Source organism: Lolium perenne, chromosome 2 (assembly GCF_019359855.2).
Source record: "Lolium perenne isolate Kyuss_39 chromosome 2, Kyuss_2.0, whole genome shotgun sequence".
NCBI lineage: Eukaryota > Viridiplantae > Streptophyta > Magnoliopsida > Poales > Poaceae > Lolium > Lolium perenne.
In genome coordinates, this window is record NC_067245.2 from 246,469,687 (window position 1) to 246,497,430 (window position 27,744).

Below are 27,744 nucleotides of genomic sequence, written 5' to 3' on the forward strand. Positions count from 1 at the left end.
TAGTGGTTGGCTCAAGTATTTTGGATGCATGAGAAGTATTCCCTCTCGATACAAGGTTTAGGCTAGCAAGGCTATTTGAAACAAACACAAGGATGAAGCGGTGCAGCAAAACTCACATAAAAGACACATTGTAAACATTATAAGACTCTACACCGTCTTCCTTGTTGTTCAAACTCAATACTAGAAATTATCTTGACCTTAGAGAGACCAAATATGCAAACCAAATTTTAGCATGCTCTATGTATTTCTTCATTAATGGGTGCAAAGTATATGATGCAAGAGCTTAAACATGAGCACAACAATTGCCAAGTATCACATTACCCAAGACATTATAGCAATTACTACATGTATCATTTTCTAATTCCAACCATATAACAATTTAACGAAGAAGAAACTTCGCCATGAATACTATGAGTAGAGCCTAAGGACATACTTGTCCATATGCTACAGCGGAGCGTGTCTCTCTACCACAAAGTGAATACTAGGATCCATTTTATTCAAACAAAACAAAAACAAAAACAAACCGACGCTCCAAGCAAAGCACATAAGCTGTGATGGAATAAAAATATAGTTTCAGGGGAGGAACCTGATAATGTTGTCGATGAAGAAGGGGATGCCTTGGGCATTCCCAAGCTTAGACGCTTGAGTCTTCTTGATATATGCAGGGGTGAACCACCGGGGCATCCCCAAGCTTAGAGCTTTCACTCTCCTTGATCATGTTGTATCATCTCCCTTTCTTGATCCTTGAAAACTTCCTTCACACTAAACTTAGAACAACTCATTAGAGGGTTAGTGCACAATCAAAATATACATGTTCAGAGGTGACATAACCATTCTTAACACTTCTGGACATTGCACAAAGCTACTGAAAGTCAATGAAATCAAAATATCCATCGAACATAACAAAACTGGCAATGCGAAATAAAAGGGCAGAATCTGTTAAAACAGAACAGTTCGTATTGACGAATTTTATCGAGGCACCAGACTTGCTCAAATGAAAATGCTCAAATTGAATGAAAGTTGCGTACATATCTGAGGATCACTCACGTAAATTGGTATAATTTTCTGAGTTACCTACAGAGAATTTTGCCCAGATTCGTGACAGAAAAGAAATCTATTTCTGCGCAGTAATCCAAATCTAGTATGAACTTTACTATCGACGACTTTACTTGGCACAACAAAACACTAAACTAAGATAAGGAGAGGTTGCTACAGTAGTAAACAACTTCCAAGACACAAAATAAAAACAAAGTACTGTAGCAAAATAACATGGGTTGTCTCCCATAAGCGCTTTTCTTTAACGCCTTTCAGCTAGGCGCAGAAAGTGTGTATCAAGTATTATCAAGAGACGAAGTGTCAACATCATAATTTGTTCTAATAATAGAATCAAAGGGTAACTTCATTCTCTTTCTAGGGAAGTGTTCCATACCTTTCTTGAGAGGAAATTGATATTTTATATTACCTTCCTTCATATCAATAATAGCACCAACAGTTCGAAGAAAAGGTCTTCCCAATATAATGGGACAAGATGCATTGCATTCAATATCCAAGACAACAAAATCAACGGGGACAAGGTTATTGTTAACGGTAATGCGAACATTATCAACTTTCCCCAAAGGTTTCTTTGTAGAATGATCAGCAAGATTAACATCCAAATAACAATTTTTCAGCGGTGGCAAGTCAAGCATATTATAGATTTTCTTAGGCATAACGGAAATACTTGCACCAAGATCACATAAAGCATTACAATCAAAATCTTTAACCTTCATCTTAATGATGAGCTCCCAACCATCCTCTAGCTTTCTAGGAATAGAGGCTTCGCGCTCTAGTTTCTCTTCTCTAGCTTTTATGAGAGCATTTGTAATATGTTTTGTGAAAGCCAAATTTATAGCACTAGCATTAGGACTCTTAGCAAGTTTTTGCAAGAACTTTATAACTTCAGAGATGTGGCAATCATCAAAATTCAAACCATTATAATCTAAAGCAATGGGATCATCATCCCCAATGTTGGAAAAAATTTCAGCAGTTTTATCACAGGTTTCAAAGCAGTTTTAGCGATTTGCAGCGGTTTCTCGCTTTGCATTAGAAGTGGAAACATTGCTAACACCAATTATTTTACCATTAATAGTAGGAGGTGCAGCAACTTGTGTAGCATTAGCATTACTAGTGGTGGTAATAGTCCAAACTTTAGCTATATTCTCTTCTTTTTCATTTTCTTCTCTTTCCCACCTAGCACGTAATTCGGTCATCAATCTTATATTTTCATTAATTCTAACTTGGATGGCATTTTCTGTAGTAGTAATTTTATTATTAAGATTATCATGAGGCATAACTTTCGATTTCAAAAGATCAACATCAGCAGCAAGACTATCGACTTTAGAAGCAAGTATATCAATTTTCCCAAGCTTTTGTTCAACAGATTTGTTAAAAGCAGTTTGTGTACTAATAAATTCTTTAAGCATGGCTTCAAGTCCAGGGGGAGTGTTCCTATTATTGTTGTAAGAATTTCCATAAGAATTACCATAGCCGTTGCCATTATTATAAGGATATGGCCTATAGTTGTTACTAGAATTGTTCCGGTAAGCATTGTTGTTGAAATTATTATTTTTAATGAAGTTTACATCAACATGTTCTTCTTGTGCAACCAATGAAGCTAACAGAACATTATTAGGATCAGCATTTGTCCTATCATTCACAAGCATAGACATAATAGCATCAATCTTATCACTCAAGGAAGAGGTTTCTTCGACAGAATTTACCTTCTTACCTTGTGGAGCTCTTTCCGTGTGCCATTCAGAGTAGTTGATCATCATATTATCAAGAAGCTTTGTCGCCTCGCCAAGAGTGATGGACATAAAGGTACCTCCAGCAGCTGAATCCAGTAGGTTCCGCGAAGAAAAATTCAGTCCTGCATAAAAGGTTTGGATGATCATCCAAGTAGTCAGTCCATGGGTTGGGCAATTTTTAACCAAAGATTTCATTCTTTCCCATGCTTGTGCAACATGCTCAGTATCTAATTGTTTAAAATTCATTATTCTACTCCTCAAAGATATAATTTTAGCAGGGGGATAATATCTACCAATAAAAGCATCCTTGCATTTAGTCCATGAATCAATACTATTCTTAGGCAGAGATAGCAACCAATCTTTAGCTCTTCCTCTTAGTGAGAAAGGGAACAATTTTAATTTTATAATGTCACCATCTACATCTTTATATTTTTGCATTTCACACAATTCAACAAAATTATTGAGATAGGCAGCAGCATCATCAGAACTAACACCAGAAAATTGCTCTCGCATAACAAGATTCAGTAAAGCAGGTTTAATTTCAAAGAATTCTGCTGTAGTAGCAGGTGGAGCAATAGGTGTGCATAAGAAATCATTATTATTCGTGGTTGTGAAGTCACACAACTTAGTATTTTCAGGAGTACCCATTTTAGCAAAAGTAAATAAAGCAAACTAGATAAAGTAAATGCAAGTAACTAATTTTTGTGTGTTTTTGATATAGCAAACAAGATAGTAAATAAAGTAAAACTAGCAACTAATTTTTTTGTATTTTGATTTAGTGCAGCAAACAAAGTAGTAAATAAAACTAAGCAAGACAAAAACAAAGTAAAGAGATTGGGATGTGGAGACCCCCCTTGCAGCGTGTCTTGATCTCCCCGGCAACGGCGCCAGAAAAAGTGCTTGATACGCGTACAACACGCGTCCGTTGGGAACCCCAAGAGGAAGGTGTGATGCGTACAGCGGCAAGTTTTCCCTCAGTATGAAACCAAGGTTTAATCGAACCAGTAGGAGCCAAGAAGCACGTTGAAGGTTGATGGCGGCGAGATGTAGTGCGGCGCAACACCAGGGATTCCGGCGCCAACGTGGAACCTGCACAACACAAACCAAGTACTTTGCCCCAACGAAACAGTGAGGTTGTCAATCTCACCGGCTTGCTGTAACAAAGGATTAGATGTATAGTGTGGATGATGATTGTTTGCAGAAAACAGTAGAACAGTATTGCAGTAGATTGTATTTCAGTATAGAGAATTGGACCGGGGTCCACAGTTCACTAGAGGTGTCTCTCCCATAAGATAAACAACATGTTGGGTGAACAAATTACAGTTGGGCAATTGACAAATAAAGAGAGCATGACCATGCACATACATATTATGATGAGTATAGTGAGATTTAATTGGGCATTACGACAAAGTACATAGACCGCTATCCAGCATGCATCTATGTCTAAAAAGTCCACCTTCAGGTTATCTTCCGAACCCCTTCCAGTATTAAGTTGAAAACAACAGACAATTGCATTAAGTATTGCGCGTAATGTAATCAGTAACTACATCCTCGAACATAGCACCAATGTTTTATCCCTAGTGGCAACAGCACATCCATAATCTTAGAGATTTCTGTCACTTCCTGCATTCACGGAGACATGAACCCACTATCGAGCATAAATACTCCCTCTTGGAGTTACAAGCATCTACTTGGCCAGAGCATCTACTAGTAATGGAGAGCATGCAAGATCATAAACAACACATAGACATGAATTGATAATCAACATAACATAGTATTCTCTATTCATCGGATCCCAACAAACGCAACATATAGAATTACAGATAGATGATCTTGATCATGTTAGGCAGCTCACAAGACCCGACAATTAGGCACAATGGGGAGAAGACAACCATCTAGCTACTGCTATGGACCCATAGTCCAGGGGTAGACTACTCACACATCACTCCGGAGGCGACCATGGCGGCGTAGAGTCCTCCGGGAGATGATTCCCCTCTCCGGCAGGGTGCCGGAGGCGATCTTCTGAATCCCCCGAGATGGGATTGGCGGCGGCGGCGTCTCAGTAAGGTTTTCCGTATCGTGGCTCTCGGTACTGGGGGTTTCGCGACGAAGGCTATTTGTAGGCGGAAGGGCAGGTCAAGGGGCGTCACGAGGGGCCCACACTATAGGTCGGCGCGGCCAGGGCTTGGGCCGCGCCGCCCTATAGTCTGGCCACCTCGTGGCCCCACTTCGTCTCCTCTTCGGTCTTCTAGAAGCTTCGTGGCAAAATAGGACCCTGGGCGTTGATTTCGTCCAATTCCGAGAATATTTCTTTACTAGGATTTCTGAAACCAAAAACAGCAGAAACAAAGAATCGACACTTCGGCATCTTGTTAATAGGTTAGTTCCAGAAAATGCACGAATATGACATAAAGTGTGCATAAAACATGTAGATAACATCAATAATGTGGCATGGAACATAAGAAATTATCGATACGTCGGAGACGTATCACCCCATTATGATAAAATGCCATTCGTAGTAGCTAGGGAGCATAGTTATGAACTACCATTCGTACTAGCTAGGGTGGATTTCATGAACTGCTAGCTGCGTAAGTCTGCAACTGTGATGAACTGGTTATGTGATGGAAGGTGATAGTATGGTAAGGCTACCCGTTGTAGAAAAGAGGTGACCTTAGGCTTGTCTAGATGGTACCAAACAAACGTAATCTCATCTCCATTGAGATTTGGGGTTGGCTACATGTAAACAAATAAAAAAGCCTTTTTAGTCCAAATCATGCGGTCCGACCTACCAAATAACAGGCCAATTCTGACCTATGGCTCGTTCTGAACGGGCATGTGCCCTCGCACCACTGCGCCAGTGAATCACAAATCGGACCCAGGCTAACAACCGCGTCCTTAGTAATCTAAAAATGTCCTCATAATTCTGTTTGGCAAGTAATAAGAGAGATAACTAGTATATCAAATTAGGTCACCTCACTTTAAGACCATGCATGGCTAATATTTCAACAAGTTATCTCTCTGAAATCACTTTTAATGATGTGAAAGTACGTAGCCAATGTATGTGCATTATTCAATTGTTCGTTTGGACACTTGGACTGCCGAGCTTTCCAACTCACCTAGATTGGAACCCTAATGGTTTTGCCACAACCACCTCTCTTTTTCCCTCTTTCCGCATGGCAGAGTTCCATTTCTATTGGAACTACACCGCTACTTCTGTTGTGCAATAGGCCGGGGGGCAAAAAAGATTTTTCGTAAAGCAATGTGTACACCAAAGTCCAAATCAAGCCCGTCTTTCTTATCAGTTCCTGCGGCTAGCAGCAACGCCCATTGGCTGGCAACTAGAAGATCGAGCATCATATCCGAACTTTTCATCGGAGAAAATAGACCATTTAGTGACGACTGACAAGTTCTCATCTATTTACAGTAGTATACTTATCTATCTATCTCCCATGAGCTGCTTAATTTCTCAAGCCGATCTATCCACAACAGATTGTGTGGAGACAATTATCCACGATTGTCCCATGGAAGTCCTACACCGAGATGGATTAATTCATGGAATTGAAGCGACCGATATGTGTCGCGAACCACACATACGTGTACCGCAAAACTGCAAAGCTAGCTACATGGAGAGATCGCACTACTCACTCACGCGTAAGGGCAACTCAAGTGGCCGTCACCGTCAAACTCAAAAGCGACGCCCCTGCCAGATCGATCACGATAATATAAGGAGAGACAATGTCGAACGTGCAAAAATAAATATAAACGTCGGCAAACGTAATCCAAAGCGTATTTGGCCGTATGCAATCTACACATCACACACCTTTCCCCACTATTTGCAAAATTCTGCTACTCCGTACGCTAGAACAGGGGCCAATAACACGGCCGGCCCATACATGATGCAAGTTGTTGGGACAAGGATTTTGTGCACATGGGAGTCAGTGCTCCCTTCACTTTTGAATTTTTGAAAATTTCAGATTCTTATATTTCTCTGCTTTCAAGAATTATGACATTAAATATGTAGATAGATGTGTATACGAGGATTCGAATCAAAAAAGTCTCGTCAAAAAATACGTTTTGTATTTTCCAAAATACAAAGTATTTTTTAATGGGACTTTTTTAACTACACTCCTCGTGTCTAAATCTATCTACATATTTAATACCATAATTTTTGAAAATATAAAAGAGTAAGGTTTTGAAAATTTTCAAAAATCCAAAAGTCCAAGGAGCACTTGTGCTCATGTGCACGTGGTACTTTCTGAGGTTGTTGGCAGTATATTGTTTCTACGTGGAGCTTTAAAAACTCAAGATACTGTTCATAGTTAGTTCTCAGTTGTCCGTGACTTGTGGAGTGCATTAGTATTCGGGCGGGGAAACGGAGCCTGTCATTGGATGGTCCAAACTAGTTATATCTAGTCCTATGCATGTGTGATCTACACCATTTTTTTTTCCGAAAGGAATACGGTAGGGGAAGGCTCTACAGTGATTTTTTTTAATAATAAGAACCTAAATTCGCGTCTCTGGGAACTTGAAACTGAGTGGGTTGTATATCCACTTTCCTAACCAAGTGAGCTAGGCTCACTTCTTTGATCTACATGATGTTACTGGTCTAAAAGTAGCTTCATGGTCTCCCGCGCGAAAACCGAGGCGGTGACTGGTCATGCGGCGTCCATTCGCCTACGCCGTCGTAAATGCGGGCAATTGGCACCCCTATTTAGTACGTACGTCGTCCACCGCCGCGGTGCTATCCTCTCATCTCCACCACCGCCACCGCGCCAGTCTCTCCTCTCCACCTCAAAAATGACGCGCCGTCTTAAGACGACGTACTCCATGCTTGGCCACAACAGTCGCGCGTTGCCTACAGAGTTTCCACCACCACCACAGCCGGAGCCGCAGCCGCAACCCGACGCGGACTACAGCTCCGACGACGCAGTGGACCCACGTTTCGCGGTGTGGCACGAGGCCTACGTCGCAGATGCAGAAGCTGAGACGGCGGAGGAGGCGGCGTACTGGGGCGAGCAGCCGCGGGCCCCCGCCAACACGGAGCACATGCGGTGATCCTGGCGTCGTTGAATGCCCAGCGCTTCTGGAGGTTGAAGGAGGAGGAGCGGGAGTTCGTCAACGACGCGAACCTCGAGCACACCCTCGAGATCTCGCGCCAGCGAGCGGCCATGGAGGAGGCGGGACGCCTCCTCATGGAGGCGGAGCGGCAGAAGCTCATCGCCACTACGAGGCGTTCGCCAGGGAGCAAGCCAGGCGCGCTGAGAACGAGGCTTCTTGGCAAAGGCTGGCAGCGCGGGCACAGCGCCGCCGGCAAGCTCCTGCGACGTCAGCCGCCATGCTCCACCGCCAGATGCACGAAGCAAGGACCGGGAGGTGGGCACAGACGCAGGAGGCAAAGGGGAAGAACGATGGTGAGGCAGACCCGTCGCGTGCCGCAACCGACGTCCAGTAGATTAGGGTTAAGTTTAAGTTGTATTTAGGTTTAGATTTGAGTAATTTTTTTATAAATTTTGTATGAATTCCGGTTTTAAATGTCTATTGGAGCTCGCATATGGGGGCGCCGGTGGAAGCAGCATCCCCAAATAGAAGATGCTCTATCGGTGACCCCCATACGATAGTACCGGCGCCCCTACCGGTGCCTATTTGCAGGTCGCCGGTGGATATGCCTTTTGAGAGCTGTGGATGGTTTGTGTAGCTTAGCCATCAGTCCAAAAGTAGGACTAGCGCCTTAAGGATCCGTAAAGAATATTTCTTGGCATGACATAGATGCAACTATAAATACTAAAAAGTGGCAAACCACACTGTGTAAAGAGAAAAGTAGCAGATCTATGATTAAGGCATGAGCAATGGTGGCATACACAACTACTAGATTCGATCCTCACTTGCAATACTTTGCACATGCAAACAACATACTATGGGGTATTGTTGCTCATTTTTTAATATAGTTGTTCCATGTAAAAAAGTTGTTAGAAGCAACATGGTGAATTTTATCTCTCCAATGGAAGCTACAACTTTAGTCAGAAAAAAAAGAGAAGGGACCCCACAAATATGACACTATGTATCTCTTTCTCTCTCCAAAAACCATACATTTAAGACTTAAGATCCCACTTCTTGAAGAGAGGCTGCCTCCTCATCTGAACCTACTTTGGACCACTCAAACCTAGCTAAAGGTGTGAGGCGGTACCTCTAGGGCAGTGCATTAGGCATGCCCTAAGGACCCTTGGTTTGGTCGAGTATGATGTTTTGCTCAGATCATGAAATTGGCGAGAAATCTATATGTAATTTATCCAAAGCCAAAGCTCACCGGTAGGGCATCCCTAGATGTTCGATGGCATCCGTCGCCTCCATGGCATGGCCTCTCCATGGTAATGGTGGGCGGCGGTGTGCCACGGATTTAGCTCCTACCCAGATCTGTAAGCAGTGGCCTATGGTCATACGGTGCTCAGTTGGGGGCTGACGTGGAGCTGATCTGCGAGGTCGACGGATGGCAGCGTGACGACCTGCTTGTGAATAGAGTTGGTCTGGCCCTGTTGTTCTTCGAGCACCATGGCTTTGATCTGATGCCCGTCGGCCTCCTAGATCTAGCCACAAATGAGTTTCGGTCTTTCTCTCAGAAATTTCAGTAGTTTAGCATATGAGGCTACTCGCTATCAGGATATCTAAGCAGAATCGATGAGGTCTTGTGTTTCCTTATCATAGTGGACTCATTTGGACGAGCTTAACCTTTTTTCGGTGCTATGAGATATTTCTTATTGTAGATTTTTGTGAAGCTGACAGAGGTGAAGAAAGCAATGTTGGCTGTGATCGGAGGTTGGTAATGGTGAAGAGGGTACTGACTGCGATAAGAACAGTGCAGCATAGGTTCTTCATGCTTGTCTGGTGTTTGGAGACTTGCAGCAGCAGCCTTAAGAAGCAGGAGTGGAAGCACAAGTGGAATGCATTCTTTGTTGTGCTCCTTGCGTACCGAGCCACAATTTCTACGGTGAAAATCCAACGTCTGATTTTTATTGGTTGTACCTGACAATGATGTTACTAAAGGCATTGTTTTGGAAACTTGGACTTCCTCCACGATGAAGAGTCAAGATCTATGATTGGACGACGATAACGTGTGTGGATTGTTTCTTTCTTGGAAGCATTACTTTTGCAGAATCTTTTTGTAGTCCGAGTGTTGTCTTCGGTGGTCATTATAAAGTGCTACAGTTGCGAGTGGTTCATCACCGTGACCTGTTTCTTGGTTGTGTGCATCTGTGATGTTTTTGGACATCTTATTGGTGCAGATGCTAGATATAACTAGATATTAATATAATTTTTTATTGGGAAAAAGTCCCAATTAGCATCTGTGTCATGAACCATGTTAAGCTCAGAAAAGGAAACTAAATTAGACGAACAATGCTACATGACCGAATGACCGTAAAAGCTGTCTTCCCTGACGGATCACTTTTTGCCTTGTTCCCAATACTACTCCTAGTTCTTTTTTTTCTGAAATGGGGTAGTCCCGGCCTCTGCATCGATTGATGCACACAACTTTTTATTAAAAACTGAGTATTAAAAATTTACAATTCATGAATCAACGAGAATCGATGCAAATATCAATCACCGAAAAATTAAAAAAACATGTTAAGCAGTCTAAGCATCTTCTAGTCTCTTAATAGGCCGCCAAGTAGCCTGGTAGAAAATATCCTGGGCAACCATTCGAAGACGGTTGCATCCAGAAACCATGCATTCCCGCTGATCCTCCGGGAGCAAGAAGCGCCAAAGCTGAATCCAATGGACCATAGTGTGAATAAACTGCAAAAAATTAGTAGAATCCTTTTTGTTAAAAACAATATCATTCCTACAATTCCATATTGAACAACATAAAGCCAAAACACCGATGCGAATTCTAACTTTATCAGTTTTGTCCATTCCATTAAGTCAATTTTCAAACATGTTTGTGATATTATATTATATGCTGCAAAAACTACTCGTCAAATAAGTCTAGCAAAAGGGCATGAAATAAACAAATGTTCTACTGATTCCTCGGTGTTACAGAAACAATATTTTGTATTTCCATTCCAATTCATTTTTACAAGATTATCACTGGTCAAAAGGATTTTTTTTTTACTTAGGAACCACATCTCCTAGTGCTGAAACTGTTTATATATTCTTTCTTGGTCTTTACCTACCACCATTGCATGATCCCAACACGCTTTGTCTGTCTTAATCACATGATTGGACACGTCAGGCCCTGATTACCCACACCTTTTATCTTCACTCTGTCTTTCTTTGCATCTGCTGTAGAAATTTAGAAAAACATCGTAGGGTTGGCACACGTCCTCAAACTGCTTATTCTGCATTTTAAAAATCACTCCTAAGCACGAGTGATCTGATCTAAAGCTACTCGTAAAGAATAAACCTTCGCTTTCCAGATTTGGTAACTGTTCGTTGCCCGGCTGCCCGCCTTCCGTCAGTAGCTTTCGAGCCTCGACGAAGCTATGCTGAGCTTGCGCGTAGAAGAACCAGCTGGCGACGACGCCAAATGCTCCCTCGCCGCCGGCGACGTACGTGCTGGCTGAAGGAGGCGACACGACGGACGACGACGATTGCTCTGTCGCGTCGTGTGGCGAAGGCATGTGTTGTCTTCTCCCCGTCTGCTTTCTCGCCCCCATTTGCCACTGATTCTGTCAAATGTCAACACTGGCGTGTAACACTGTAATGATACCAAGTGGCGAACTCTTTGGCATAAGTGTCAGTGGTGGCATTTCAGACGGGACATGATCTCCCCGGTGTTCTTTCAGAGATGGTGGTTTGTGGTGCCGCCACTCGCGATGAGTTCCGTCGTTTCATTTTGCCCGGGTGACATGTGCTATTCTAACAGGCAGCTAAACTAAGCTGAAAAACAAAAAACAGACAGCTAAGCTGAAAGATTGTGTGGTGTGATAACACGGAGTAGTACTGTACCTCCAATTGTTATAGGTCATGTTTGAATTGAACCATCCTTGTTAAATGCTGCTGGAGAGTACGAGAGAAAAAAATAGCGCGCTATAACAAAATAGCGTGGGTCTAAAAATACGCTATTAGCATGCTATAGCGTGCTATTAACGCGAATAGCGCGCTATAGCGCCGAAATAGTGTAGCGTCGGCTCTCCAGATATGCTATAGCGTTCTATTAGCGTAGGAATAGCGCGCTATTTTTTCCATGCGAGTGTGTCAGAATCCTAGACCAGTGAGGAAACCGTCAAACAACTCTAAATTAAGCTAATGTGCACAGAATCTAGTGGCGGTGACAGCATATTCGGTGGATAAATAGATCGCTATGTTAGGGGACGTACAATCAAGATATATATAACAGTGGATTGGGAAGAAGATTAGATGCGACATGATTGTATTACTCAGGAACAAGATGTTCCATATACGCGCTACTACAGTTTATCCTTCTGAAGATGGATGACAGCTTCCTGAAGGAACTGGCATGCAGTATGTTATACTAGTTCGAATTTACGTAACCAAACCTGGCTACCATATTCTCGATACGCTGGATCTCTCCTGTGCTTGCATCAGCTACCCTGGAACTGCATACATCACTCAGTAGAGACCAAGGAGCGCTAGCTTATCTCGAGGTCTTGACACTGCATGTGCTGCATGCCGCGCAGCTGTATACCTACCTGCACATGCAGACGGTACAGATCTCTGAAGAACGCGTGTTGGGTTGAGCAAATCGCGATAGAATAGTCACCGCCGCGCGAATCCGGCGCAGACACAGTTCGATCAGGCTGCTGTTTCCGAGTTAATTTATTAGTTTAACAGTCAGCACTACTAGTAATACTGTGTAGTTCACTCCGAGTTAGTTAATTAGTTTAGCAGTCAGCACTACTAGCAGCCACAGTTCGAACAAGTCAAGAACTTGGACCGTTGCTTCACGCCAGTCTAAGCCCCTATTATCTTTGATCCCTGTGGAATCCAGGACTAACCTGTTGGGAAGGAAGTAGGAGTAGTACCAGTACCAAGAAGTGTACGCAAGAGAAACGTGCCATCCGGTTAACGAATCCGAATCGATGCGCTTCTTCCACCTCCGGATCGGGATCGACAGCAACGGGCAGAGTGGAGAAAGCAGCAACCGGATCAGAGTGTACGTGTAAACCCACGTTCAGTTTTGATCCTCGAGTGATTGGGACTGCTACTTGGTGATGCGCCTGCCTTGCAAGAAACTGAGAGCTCTAGTTTAAATTTTTTTTCCTTTGTGTATTAGGACACATCAGAAAAGATCTTGAGATGGGCCTTCGTTTTGCATGCATAGACCATGGTGTATTTCGGACTAAAGAAGAGCAGTCCATAGAGCTCTTGCAAAATATGCGGCCCAAGGCCCATTGGGGCACTTGAAATCGCTTGATGGTGTATTTTCAGCAGTTGGTTTGGGCGAGAAACAGAGAATGTCATATATTTGAAGAACTGAACATAGATAACATTTTTATTTATTTATTGAAATAAGAACTTGATGGCAGTAAAGGCCTTGCTTATAACTTGCAGTACACGTTCGAGTACTACTTGAACAAAACTTCACACACTGTTGTGTGGCTCTAATATGTGACTTCGAAGAATACACTTCCACATTTTGTGCTGTATATGTGCACAAGGTATGAATTGAGTTACGGAAAGTTGGTCAGAAATAATTAGCTACCATTAAGACTATATTGTTGGGTTACGTGTCACGGACTCTAAATCACTTGTAGGTTGCTTCCTCAATAGGGCTGGCGAGACCAGTCTCCAAACTGCAGAGAACAAAAGAAGTCAATTTTACTGCATCAATAATTCATACTTGGACCACGTCATCTACCATGACATGCAAAATAAGTAAATAATGCACACTGAACAGAAGATTGGCAAATTAATGCAACACAGTTTCTCTAAATTCAGGTTCTGTAGAATTAACTGTTATGTGAGAAGTGGAAACAAAGATTTTAGTCGACAGGCAATGGCGGCTTACCATATATGCAAGCTGCCAACCATTCATTCATGATCTTTACCCATGTGCTAGCCCATCCAACATCTATGCTCCACCTGATTGAGAAAGGGAAGGATGCGAGATGATGTTACTGGATGCATCTTATACTCAACATATATGAGGTGACAATGTAACAATATCTCACTGATGAAAATATTTGCACTGTAGGAGAATGCCATAAACAATCAATAATGTTTCCACTTCGGATTATAATGATATGTGCTTTTCTGCACGACATGTCTTACTTTTTTGTTATTGGATGTTTAAGCTCCCAGCTTATGAATAACATTGCGAAATACATAGCTCCCACTGCAAACACAATGTGGAAAACCTCGTAGCTGTAAGGGACGTCTTCTTCTGATTGCATCTCGTCGTTTCGAAACTGAAAACATAACACTTCTGTTAGGATGGTGGGTAATGTGAACATTGTCGAAGACGCGCATAATCATTCACATAACCTTTGAACTGGAGTAGATTATTATTAGTCTTATATACTAGACTAGAATGTAATTTTGATTCTTTCAATAACTGATTAAGGAGGGTCCAACATTGATTGCTTGATGAACTAGACTGTAATTTCGATGCTCGTTTAGCAGAAGAGCTACATATTGTACAGCTTAATCAACAAAATACATGGTTAATTAGGTTGCTCCAAGTTGCCCTCTACTACCCTCCTACTATGGATGTTTGGAGCAACTAATTGTTTGCTTCGAATCATTTGCATATCAATTCAGAACTTCTTAAATACTATGCAGAAATTTGATACTTGAAACTTACTTGAAAGGATCTGCTATCGACTCCAGTAGAAAATGTGGCCATCACAATGGAGCAAATTGCAATAATGAAGCTCTAGAAAAGAACAAATCAGTTAATTAGAACATTGAGATTGCATTTACTACCACAAACTAAAAGTAAATATGTTGCTAGCATGTATGATTAAACCACCAACACAGTTATGGTAGACCCTTAAAATAGGGTACAGTCATTCAAGTGAGGTGTTAGACAGTGCAAACTAGGAGACACCTGGTGTTTACAAGTATGCAGGCTGGGATCTGGATACCAGGTAAATTCTGTACATGCCAGTGTCTGAAATTTAGGAGGTTAACCATAATCCTGGAGAACATTAATCTCTCAGCAGTGAAACTAGGAGATATTTCAGGAGTATTCACAAACGAATCTCAGAGCCGAGGCTCAAGGTGTATCTTGGGGTGATAGCTACACTCTGGGGTAGAAATATTTTTTTTGTTTGAAAAGGAGACTATGCCCCAACCTCTGAATCGATCGACGCATGTGGCCCTTTATTTCCTTATTCCAAACGTTCGAGTCTTACAAACAAATGACCTGGTAGCATGACTTTATTGCTTTATTAAGTAAAAGAAGGGCGTTACAACACAACAAACTGGTAGAAAGAGGCCTTTTAAGTGTTAATACCAAACTCAACAACAAGTAACAGGCTAGATGCAATCTTGAGTCTCCTAATATCAATGGCATGACCATCCAAGATAACATCAACTTTTTTACTTACAATTATAGTAGCCCAATTACCATCCTTGCCAATTTTCATCTCAGTGTAGCACTTCCCTGTTCGCGGTTCGCTGCACATTGCAAGTCATGAAAATGAGTGTTGTATAACTAAATCGTCGAGGCTCTGCTAAGTGGAAGGAAAAATGAGGAATACAAATATAAGATAATACCTGTGTAGTGCAGACCAACAGAGGAACACAATATAAGAGCCCATGATACCAGAAGATAGAAGACCCTCGTTAACCTTTTTGGCAAGCAAAGTAAACAAAAATCATGCACCTCATATAGGTTAAAGGCAATGTCAGGCAGAAAGCCAGCACAAAACGTTCCAGGTATCAGTTGAACATAAAGGTAGTGCACTGCAGCATTAGGGCATTATTATTGGTTGTAGAACAGTAGCAATAATGCCACAATGTTGACTTAGGTGTATCTAAAACTTGCAGAGTATGGCCATCAAATTGCAATGCTTTTTTGTTCTCAACTAATTAGGTTTCGTGAATGGTGCGGGAAGCGAGGTGACATGAGCAAGAGAACTGATCATTTGCCCCAACTTCCATATACCTTTGATCATTTAACATTTTTTTCATTGTAATATAACATATGTCCTTTGATTGTGCCAATTGATCATTTCCCTAAATCTGTTAGTAATAAAATGTTTGTTCGTTCCTACTTCCCAGTATCACTTATTCATTTGAAATCACAACTTCAATGTTTTTTGAACTTTTTTTATCAACAATTTATCCGAAGTAGTAAAACAATTCCACGTTGAATACTGTACGGCTATTCGCTGACTGCTGTACGGCTAATTTGAGGTCTGGAGTTATATTATTCTCGTACCTTGGAATGTAGTGACACCGCCATCATTATCTTCACTAGAATAGCTGTCCATATAATAGTGAAGATGTTGAACACACATGACGAGTTTGGAACATACAAAATATATAGCACAGCCACTCCCGCAAATGAGGCAATGAAGGCGACAGTTGACAAGAACAATCCGAACAGGCCACTGAAAAGCACACAAAAGGTCACCTGTGTCAATGCCTTACAGATTTTAACATTGCTCTGAAGTAACTGGGACACCACGATATCAGCTAACTAAACATTCGAGTACTCAAATGATTATGTACCATTGATTTGATCCAGGATCTGGCATCCAACGTTTATTGCACCACGATATCAGGTGGAGCATGCTTATAAGCTGGAGAATGAGAAATATCCTGGAGGAAACATAAGTTAACTGTAACGTGTAATGAAACGTGAGTTTAGCACAACTTGAAAAATGATGCATCATGCAAGGCTTGAAACTAATCAAATCTCAGTAAGGTATATTAGAATTAATAAAATTACCCGGCACCCATTCGAGCAATTTCACCTGCAGAAGATATGGAACCATAAGTTTCTTTCAGCTCACTATTGTTTAGGCATATTATTCAGATATAAAGTTATGATGGAAGTAGTATCAATACAAAATTGTTTTCTACGGCATCTTTGCATATGTTTTTTTTTTTTTGCTAATGAAGGATCTGTAAGTTGCTTCCCTCTTGATACATACATCCCAGTCTCTGTTACGTACTGTTTTGAAATAAAGGGCAATTTCCACTGCACCATTGAAAAGATATGCAGTTGTCAATATATCATTGTGTACGTGCTAATGACTTTGGTACATTGCAAACTGGTGAAATGGGGCCATTATAGCACTACCACACCACCCATACAAGAAAATAAAGTGTCTCAATAAGGTCCAAAGCTGCAGTTCCATGTGTTCAAAAACTTTCGAAAAAACTCTTACATGAAACTTAGTAAATATGAAAATCTTGGGCCCAAAAGTACATGAATTTTCGAGGTACATAAATCACAAATTGTGTATAATATTTTTTTTTTGGGCCCTACTTTTTGCTTTTTTACATGGCATATATATTGACAATTCAACCTGCCCAAAATTTGCAATTTCACAATTCATCGCATGATCAAAATCTAGAAAAAATCCCCCAGATTTTCAAAATGTTGCTAGTGTGTCTTTAAGATCATTTCTGTATTTTCCACCATGAGGGTTGTGTGGATATTTTCAAAAATTGGTAGCAATGGTAGATTAATTTTGCAGAAATGTATTCATCTTGTATGAAATGCAGCAGAACTAAGCATAGTCATCTGAAAAAAGCAACAGTTTACAATGTACATTTTCTGCACATCTACGAGTGCTTCATATCTTGCATTCTCTGCGGCAGTACATTGTATCGGAAATCTCAGTGTGCAGTATGCTGAGAACTTTATGGATGGCGAAATGTATCATTAAGTAGACGACGAAAAGCTTACCGTAAAGTTGGATGAATATGTTAGGGATGACAAATGGGGCGATGATCGACACGGCATACACAAGAAACTTGAGAAGCCAGCATCCAGAGTGCCACGAATTACGAACTCCCTGGAGCTTACGAGTTCCAAATGTTGTGGCAAACATCAACCAGAAAAATATCTGTCACTTGATATAAGGAAATGAACAAACAGAAACACACACAATTCATCGGTTTCATTTCACTGGCTTGTCTGCTGCTTACCCCTTGAACGCCTTTTTCCAAAATGCGAAGTCTTTCTGAGCACTGAGCAGTGCACGCAGAAGCAGAACTAGTAAACTAGCTCGAGCAATTAAAATCCGCAATTCAAGAAGCCCAGGCGCAATTCATGGCCCGTTTTTTTTGTGTGTGTGAAATCAAGGATACGAAGCACCCCAAGCTCACCCGAAGCACCCCTCCAGACTGGAAGCATTTCGAGTCCCCCGCTCCACAAACCGAATTATCTGAAAAAGATTAAAACAGCACATTTCAGGATGCGGCATCTGAAATTCATGGCAATGCCGCAAAACTTCAGATGTAGAAACCGGCAAATGGAGGAGAGGGCGAGGAACCTACGGTGCAGGCCGTGGAAGACCTTGGCCCCGTAGTCCCTGATGAACCAGGCCAGCAGGTTGGTGGCGAAGAAGATGAGCCCGTAGAAGTACCGCGCCCTCAGCGACTGCCTCTTCCTCGCCTCGTAGACGCCGGTGTATTTGCACAATTCCGGGCACTGTATCTTGGCCATCTCCCCTCTGGTAGCCCCCAATGCCGTCGCTGCTGTCGACCAACAGAAAAGTTTCTTCAGTAGCCGAATTCTGCGTGGAATGAATTGACAAGCCATCGATGAGGTCACTCGCTCGCTGCCGAGTGCAGGTTGCAAAATGCAGTCCGGAATTCAGAATGGCAAAGGGAAGGGGGTGAGGAAGGAGGAGTGGAGGACTGACCGGCGTCGCTGCTGCTCCCACGACTGAGATCCTCCACGGCGGCGCAGCGCAGAGCTGTTGATGCTTTTCCTTTGCTCTCTGCTCGTCTCTGTTGTCCCGTCTCACTCAGGTCAGAGCGTCAGGTGGTCTTTAACAGGCACAGTAGGCGCTGCAACTCCGGTGGTCGGAGCGGTGGATTCGAGGATCGCAGGGCTGTCGTGCACTGACGGGTTACATTCATTTGGGTTCTAGAAGCGAGCGCTGCTCCACGCCAGATGACCGTTGGGGCGCGGCGGTAGCGTTTAAAAAGCGGAAATCACTCACATCTGTGTCTTCGCCAAGTTCGGGTTAATTCAAGCAAATTTTGCTAGCCAAGCTGTTGCCCGAACGAAACCATAACCTCGCGTGGCTTACTCGTTTAGGCCAAGTTCTTTGTTTGGTGGAGAAATTAGTAGCGCGGTGGAGATTTTGAAGGGGAAAAGGGTCTTCTCGTGCACGGCCACAAACTGACACCACGGGTAGGTTTGCTTTTTCTGCTGTACAAATTCTTGAAGCATAATTAACCCTACATGTGTTTGTCATTCTTCTCAATGTTTGGACAAACTTGTTAGAGCATCCCAGCTGATGGTGTAGGTGTAAAAAACCTATCATATACACCACTTGGAGCAAAAATGAAGCTAGATCAGATGATTTAGGTGTAAAAAAAAGTGGTCCCAAGGTGGTCCAACTTTTACCTGGTGTATAATTTGGTCCAACTCGTGTAAATTTACACCACTTGGTAAAGTGGTGTATAATCCCTCCGTCCGCCACACGTCCCCTCTAACCGTTTTTCTTGTCCTCTTGTGCGCGCCCAGCTCCTCCCCACCCGCACGCCCGCTACGCCACCACCGACAAATCGATCGAAATCCGGGCAGCTGACGCTTCCCCGCCGCCCGTCGACGTGTCCCCCTCGCCCGTCGGCGTGTCCCCGCTGCTTGCCGAGCCTTGCCGCACCTCGTCAGAGTCTCCCCACAAGTCGAGATGGACTGAAACACCCTGTCACGACCCTAGTTGTCCGCCGCCTGGCGACACGATTCCGGCTCGCCGCGGCTTTCTGCCGGCGGTTGGGGCCGCAAGACCTCGACCACCGTCGATCTGCGATCCGCAAGCTCCCGCATGACCAAGTTCGGTCGGAATCAGCCGGGCCTTGACCGGCTCCGCCTCGCCGCCCATCATCCTCCACACCGTCGCCACCGGCCTCACCCCGACCAACCCACCTCACGACGGCCTCGTTGAGGACCCTGCCTGCCTCTAGGTACTCCGTGCTGCCTTTCACGCGCCCTTGTACCGTCGGTGATTGTGCAGCTCCGGGACACACAACCGGTGTTCGACGGTTTATACAAGTGTGAAATATACACCACCAAGAATATACACCATCTGTTGGAACACTAGGTGGTGTATTTTACACCATCTGAGTATCGGGGGAAAACGCTGATCGTGTAAAAACTAGAAAAGTGAAAAGGTGGGTGGTGTAAAACACTGTCGGTGGTATATATTTCCTACAAATATACACCATCTGATGGGATGCTCTTACCATTGTCAAATGCAGCACGTATCGCACTACTCTTGAGCTTCTTTTCTCCGGGTAAAATTGGAACTTTATTAGGCAGTTTGGGTTACATAGCGATAATGATCCAGAAGCTGAAGAACTTCTTCGGATCCAGAGCCTAACCAAGATACAAACATGTGTTCTACTTTAACTAAATTAGCAAAGGTAGTTTTTTTCTCGAAATGTAGTCTCTGCATCAATTGATGCATATGGTTTTATTTTATTACAACCTCAGCAATACAACATATTGTCTCAGAGCATTATTACAAAATCATGGATCACATAAGGTCTCAACAAAAATGAGCCATCTAAAAAAAACCAACAACATGAAGTGTCTCTGCATCAACATGCCAGCCATCTATCAGCACACCAACCGCACTACTGTAGAAATCCCGTGCTATCGTTGCCAGTCGGTTGCACCCAATATCTATAGCCTATCGCTCCTCCGCCGGCTCTAGATAGGACTAAATATGGATCCAATGGTTAGCCATAGGGATAACCTGCAAAAATGATGGGAAACTTTTCCTATTAAACACAATGTCATTCCTGACCTTCCATATCGCCCAAAGAACAGCGCACACACCAACTCTAATGTGTCATTTGTCTTTTTAGCCACCCCTTTTAACCAATTCCCAAACATGTTTATAATATTCAAAGGTGGTGGTATATTAAAATTCATAAACACAATCCTCCATATCATTTTTGCAAACGGACAAGATATAAAGAGATGTTGGATTGTTTCCTCTTGATCACAAAAGCAACATGTAGTACATCCTTGCCAATTTCTTTTATGCAAATTCTCTTTCGTAAGGATCACTTTCTTATGAAGGAACCACATGAATATCTTAATCTTTAATGGGACTTTCATATTCCAAATATATTTCCTAAGATAAACAGTATGGTCATTGAGCAAGTCATGATACATTGATTTCACAGAAAAAAACGCTGAAGTAGTCAAGTTCCATCTAAATACATCATCAACATCAGTTAGCTGAACCAATATGAGTCGTTGTAAAATATGGATCCACCTATCCCACTTATTACCACTCAATGTCCTTCTAAATCCTATATTTAGTGGGTTTGAGTCCATGACACTTGCAACTGTTACCTGCTTATGGTAGACAATATTGTACAGGGTTGGGTATTCATCAGCGAGCGATCTATCCCCTAACCAAATATACCCCCATAATCGAGTATTACGGCCATTACCGATAACAAAAGATCCTCTAGTGAAGAAATCTTCTTTAAAATTCATTAGTCATTTCCAAAATGGAGAGTCAGTTGGGGCTTTGCTGAAATCTGAGATAAAGTTTTGGAATGTAGGTATTTCTTATGCAACAACTCTTGCCACATGCCATTTTCATTCAAGAGCTTATATAACCACTTGCTAAGTAAGTTGTTGTTTTTTAACTCTAGAACCTCGATACCTAAGCCCCCTTAATCTTTCGTCTGATATATACTATTCCACTTTGTCAATCTATACTTCTTATGCCCATCACTTTGCCAAAAGAAACGAGACCTAAAAAATTATAACCTCTTCTGAACTCATTTCGGTATCTCGAGGAAATAAAGCATAAACATGTGGAGGCTAGTTAAAACTGAGTTAATAAGAACTAGGCGATCACCATACGAAAGCATTTTACTAATCCAGTTACTCAAATTTTTCTCGAAGCAATCCTCTACTGCCATTCACCATTCCTTAGTTTTCAAAAATGGATAGGGATACCCAGGTATCTAAAGGGTAGTGTCCCTATGTCACACCCAAATAGAATTTTTTACTCATCTTCCACCTCTTATGGAAATTTATACCCGATAATTGTTCAAAATACATAATATCAATTTCATATTAAGTGCTTTATCAAAATCATGATCCATAAAAAGGATAGTATCATCGGCATACTGAAGGATAGAAATACCCCCATCCACTAAATGAGGGATAAACCCATCAACTTGACCATCCTCTTTGGCCCTCGCAATTAGGATAGCCAACCTATCCGCAACAATGTTAAAAAAATAGGAGATAGTGGATCCCCTTGTCGAAAACCCTTCTGTGTTTGAAAGTAATGACCTATGTCATCGTTAACTCTAATACTGACGCTGCCCTTCTCAATGTAATTTTGAATCCATTAACACTATTTAGGATCAAACCCTTTCATCTGCAATGCTTCTGGCAAGAAAAACCAATTGACCTTGTCGTAATCTTTTTCAAAGTCAATTTTAAAAAGTACACCATCCATATTATTCCTATGATGCTCATGTATTGTCTCATGAAGAATAATCACTCCTTCCAGAATGTGTCTACCGGGCATGAAAGCCGTTTGGGTTGACTGCACCACACTTTCAGCAATTGTTGTAACACGGTTCGTCCCCACCTTGGTAAATATTTTAAAGCTAACATTTAATAAGCAAATGGGGCGATATTGATGAATTTGTATTGCGTTATCTTTCTTAGGTAGCAGAATAATTGTCCCAAACTTCAGATGAAAAACGGGTAACTCTCCCCATTGAAAACAATCGAACATAACCTAACAACGTTCTACCTTTACGAAAACACGCTCTCTAAAATGTGAAGTTAAATGTTAAATCTCTAATTATTAATGAAGAAAAGAAGATCTATCCTTCACATCGGAATTAACTGCAGTAACTAGCTGGAACAATCTGACTCAATGATGATTGGCAGAAGGCTATGATGGAGAGCAAGGTCTAGTCGCGACATGCATTCTTGAAGTTCAGCTTCCAAAGCACTTGCACAAGTCACTATGGCTCAACACGAAGGGAAAATATTAGGTCACCAGCTTCATCATGCAGCACCATGCCTGCATGTCGCCGTGGTGAACAGACAGATGCCATAGGATGGCGTAAGTTGGGGCCGAATGTGCGCTAGAGGATTCAGGGGACGGTTTTGGTAACAAGGGAAAGGATTTGGGAAGAAATTCCGGTATAGATTGATGAACATGGCCCTTGGCCAGAGGTTGAAGAACGTACGGATCACAAGGTGAACACCTCTATCATGCTCTACTTCTTTCTAATGCCTAACAAACTGTCTCCTGAGCCCTCCCGCGCAGGGGTGTGCCCCCTCTCCTTATATAGGGGAGAGGGTGGCTTATAAGGGAAGAAACCCTAATGGCATCTTTGATGAGCTAAGCTACTTTATAAAGCTTCTTTGGCCTTGCTGGCGCCTGTTAAGACTTTAATCAGGGAGCAGTGACCTCCGTCGGCATCTTTAATGTCATCATCTTGCTTTGGCGCCAGGGCTTCGTTTAAAGCTGATTTGCTTCGCTCATCCTTGTCCTCTAGCTCCCGAAGGAATGTTTGACCAGAGTGCCGACAGGCTACAGTTGAGCCGATGCCGGTTCTCCGGTATCCTATGCCGGTAAACCGGTATCTTATGCCGGTTTTTCGGTATCTTTACCTTTGAGTTCCGGCATCTTTTGCCTCTGTACCTCAATCTCTTATGTTTTTGTACTCCGGTATACCCCTCCTGGTATACTGGTTTGTTTCAACTTAGCACAAGTCTCACTCAACTTTGAGCATCCGGTTTAATATTTAAACCGGTATACAAACTGTTTATCATGGCATGTTTGCCATAGTCTTGGCCTACCGGGGGCCATCCCCCCGACATTAGTCCCCGAAGCTGGTGCGGTCCGGCTGATTCTTCCGACGGGCCACGCCAGTTCCTATTCTGAATGTACCGGATTAATCATTCGGGTTTCAAGTTAACCTCAGCCGATGTTTTACCGAACCCAATTCGAACAACCGAACTCATCCGAACAAGCCTCCATCCGCTGAAAAAATTGCACCCTCACAGCATGATATTAATTAATACCAGTTTACAGATGAAACCCGATATATATATACTCACAGTCCCCGAGATTCGGGTTAAGTGAGAAACACTTAGCGTGAATCTTCCAAAAAAAACTTCCACTTTTTTTTCTTTTTTTTCATACTGGTATACATAGTCCCTGAGTTTCGGGTTAAGCATGAAGTACTTAGCGCGAAACTTTCCAAAAAACCGGCATAGCTAGTCCCCGAGTTTCGGGTTAAGCACGCAGTACTTGGCGCGAAACTTGCCAAAAATACCGGCATAGCCAGTCCCCGAGTTTCGGGTCAAGCACGCAGTACTTAGTGCGAAACTTGCCAACGGTTAGCTCTTGTTCTCATCTCCTTCTTTTACTAGCATCTTTTTCATACCGGCTTAGCCTTCTTGGGCGTTTTTTTTTGCATCTTTTCCATATACCGGTATATAGCCTTTTTGGGCGTTTACCGGAATAGATTTTGCCAGCCTGGGCATGTTTGACACTTTGCCTGCTTGGCTTTCGTCTCACATACCGGTGTGAAGCCGAAGAACCCGTTGAAGAGACTGCTGAAGATACCACCACTGCCGACAACGAACCGGCCACCACTGGCCAAGCTCCGAGGAGTTCCTCTCCGGAATATGTCTGATGCACCTTATTCCTGTGTCTCAAAAAACCACTCGTGAAATCCCCGGTATGCCGGGTGGGATGATGTAATATACAGTTAAATCCTTTTGGTGGTTGTGAACCGTAGTAGTTTAATAGGTTTGCATTCTTGAACTCTTAAGCTTATTATGCTAAACCGGTAGTCTTGGTTTAATTGATACCTTTCGGTTTGTTTTGCCTCTTATTTTCATGGTGAACACTCCGGATTCATTCCCGAGTTCAATCCGGTGCACGCTTGGTTCTTTTGCTTTGGCTCTGTCTACCTCTTTTGGGTGTTTTGACGTATGAGGCCCAAAGTTCTTTTTCCAAGCAAACAATTTCTTGAACTTAGAGAGAAAACTCGATTTTTTTTACAAAAAACCGGTATAACCGGGGTTAGTTAAACTTTCTTCCGGATTGTTTGTTTTTGGTTTCTTTTTCGTCTTTCATGTGTTCAAATCCTTCCGGTTTGTCTTGCTTGCCATGAAGCCGGGTTGCGGACAGCTGCTAAGTCAAATATTTACCTTTAGGTTAAACACACTACTAAACCGGAAAAGCGAACCTTAAGCAAACAAACCGGTATATGGAAAAAATAAACATATTGCACGCAATTTCAATAAAGGCAGTCCCCGAGATTCATTCGAGGTGCTGGCATACTACTAATAGCAAATAAGGTACAAAAAAGGAACTCCTTACATTGCACCTTCAGGTATGGAAAGGGCGGAGAAGGGCTACATTACGTACCAGCTCGCCGGTCATCATCACCTCGACGCTGCCAGCGGCGCGATCGGAGTGCGGCCCGCAAGCAGCCTAAGATCTTGGTGGATCCGGCGCCACCAGCACCGGCGAGGGGTACTGGCGCTCCTTGACGGTGCCGAGGTAGATGTGGTGGCTGCCGAACTCGATGATGCGGTCGTTCTGCGGGTAGCGGCCGCCGTTGGCGAAGCAACCCGCGTTGTCGTTGATGAAGTCCAGCGAGCCGAGGCGGTAGACGAGGCCAGAGACCACGCGCTCGCCGGAGACGGTGAGGAGGCCCGCCCAAATATGAACTCCAGCAAACGCAGCTGCTGGCCCCACGGTGGGCGCCAACTGTCATCGTGGTGAACAGACAGATGCCATAGGATGGCTTAAGTTGGGGCCGAATGTGCGCTAGAGGATTCGGGGGAGGGTTTTGGTAACAAGGGAAAGGATTTGGGAAGAAATTCCGGTATAGATTGATGAACTTGGCCCTTGGCCAGAGGTTGAAGAACGTACGGATCACAAGGTGAACACCTATATCCTGCTCTACTTCTTTCTAATGCCTAACAATCTGTCTCCTGAGCCCTCCCGTGCAGGGGTGTGCCCCCTCTCCTTATATAGGGGAGAGGGTGGCTTACAAGGGAAGAAACCCTAATGGCATCTTTGATGAGCTAAGCTACTTTATAAAGCTTCTTTGGCCTTGCTGACGCCTGTTAAGACTTTAATCAGGGAGCAGTGACCTCCGCCGACATCTTTAACGTCATCATCTTGCTTTGGCGTCAGGGCTTTGTTTAAAGCTGATTTGCTTCGCTCATCCTTGTCCTCTAGCTCCCGAAGGAATCTTTGACCAGAGTGCCGACAGACTACAGTTGAGCCTATGCCGGTTCTCCGGTATCCTATGCCGGTAAACCGGTATCATATGCCGGTTTTCCGGTATCTTTTTCCGGTATCTTTACCTTTGAGCTCCGGCATCTTTTGCCTCTGTACCTCAATCTCTTATGTTTCTCGTACTCCGGTATACCCCTCCTGGTATACCGGTTTGTTTCAACTTAGCACAAGTGTCACTCAACTTTGAGCATCCGGTTTAATATTTAAACCGGTATACAAACTGTTTATCATGGCATGTTTGCCATAGTCTTGGCCTACCGGGGCCATCCCCCCGACACTGCCCCTCTCGATAGATTACCCTCCTGGAAAGAACCATCAATATACAACTTCACCCAGCCAATCAGCGATTTACATCATGTTTTGTCCGGGATTTTCACCTTTTGATTAGTACTCCCTCCGTTCAGATTAAATTGACGCGAGCTGAAAGTAGCTTATGTAGTACGTAGAACGGAGCTCGTGTCGATTAAAGGTGAACAGAGGAACTAGTAGGTATGCTTCTAATGCTAACCACCAGCCACTTTCCTTTAAGTATCTCATCTACTGGAAGGGTCTTGATATTACTGAACAATTTCAAATATCCGCATAAGAACCACTTCGTCACCTCCACTGAAGGTAGGGTTTATCATGCGTTATTTCATTTCTTGCGAACCAAGCTCGCCAGGCCACCAGCAGTGGAGTTTTGATCATATGGTCTGGAATTTGTAGTAGAACCTCTTGAAACCATCGAATTGATGACATCCTAAGATCCGTCAATAGATGGAGACAACAGGAAGGTCTCATTGCCGCCCACAAATTATGTGCATGAGGGCACATGTATAAAGCATGTGCCACATCCTCTTGGCATATCCTCATTTTCCAAACGTGTTTGCTAATCTAAACGTACAAGTGCTTCTACATGAAATCCGGAGAGCCATGTAGTTTCCATTGGAGTGGCGGCTAAATATGTGAGTGGGGACACCCTTCTAATAAGTTTGAATGATTCAAAGATTTTTCTTATAAATCTTCATAGATTTTGTAGCAATTCAGAAATTTGAGTGGGTTCATATGCCCTCCCTCGGGCGTTCTTGCGTTCGTCCATAGTTTCCAACGGCATTCATCGTTTCTTGCGACGATTGGACCATTTCCAACTGTACTTAAAAGGTATTACATACTACAAGGCGAGGACCGACTAAATCATGTATGAATGTCACATTAGGTGGGGAAGCTCTACGAAGCTCAACAATAGTATCACTTTTGTGATGAACAATATGGTACAAAGCTGGGTTTTGGCATCAGAGAGTGTTATTACCTCGTCACCTATCTTTCCACAACAAGAGAATAATTCATTCTAATGAAAAATAATTCATGGCCATCATTTGTACCCTCATATTGGGGAAGATTGTGAATATATTTCCTCCATATGAACATATCGTGTATTACTGTCTCCTTCAAAAATGAATTGGCAGTTAGACCATTGGTATCATTTAAGATTCTCCTCATGTAGAAGGTGTTCACATTGTGCATTTGATTGGATTTTAATCTCAGTATCTTGATCAGATGAGGGA

The 27,744-nt window shown here is 42.9% G+C and overlaps 1 protein-coding gene across 3 annotated transcripts; it reads right to left on the bottom strand.

Moving 5' to 3' along the window:
* Positions 1 to 13,215: 13,215 nt before the first annotated feature.
* LOC127335498 (uncharacterized) lies at positions 13,216 to 18,807 on the bottom strand. Of its 3 annotated transcripts, none has more exons than XM_051362161.1 (13): positions 18,569 to 18,807; positions 18,201 to 18,398; positions 18,012 to 18,088; positions 17,608 to 17,767; positions 16,642 to 16,666; positions 16,422 to 16,511; positions 16,129 to 16,300; positions 15,462 to 15,535; positions 15,293 to 15,362; positions 14,545 to 14,616; positions 14,013 to 14,149; positions 13,750 to 13,823; positions 13,216 to 13,534 (listed from the first exon to the last, which is right to left on the bottom strand). In XM_051362161.1, the coding sequence occupies exons 2-13, from the start codon at positions 18,367 to 18,369 to the stop codon at positions 13,452 to 13,454; spliced, it is 1,203 nt and encodes a 400-aa protein (XP_051218121.1). In that variant the 5' UTR covers positions 18,370 to 18,398; positions 18,569 to 18,807; the 3' UTR covers positions 13,216 to 13,451. The 3 variants fall into 3 exon arrangements, with proteins under 3 accessions (XP_051218121.1, XP_051218120.1, XP_051218119.1); XM_051362160.1 differs by having other exon boundaries at positions 18,201 to 18,401; XM_051362159.1 differs by having other exon boundaries at positions 18,201 to 18,439.
* Between the last annotated feature and the right edge of the window lie 8,937 nt (positions 18,808 to 27,744).

Bases quoted from the DNA above. Each gene is read 5' to 3' on its own strand.
- LOC127335498 (XM_051362161.1), bottom strand. From the start codon at position 18,369: ATGGCCAAGATACAGTGCCCGGAATTGTGCAAATACACCGGCGTCTAC. The intron at 17,768-18,011 runs GTATCCTTGATT...ATCAAGTGACAG, and splicing joins GGGTGAGCTTGGGGTGCTTC to ATATTTTTCTGGTTGATGTT. The intron at 14,150-14,544 runs GTAAGTTTCAAG...TTATGTTTTCAG, and splicing joins TCGATAGCAGATCCTTTCAA to TTTCGAAACGACGAGATGCA.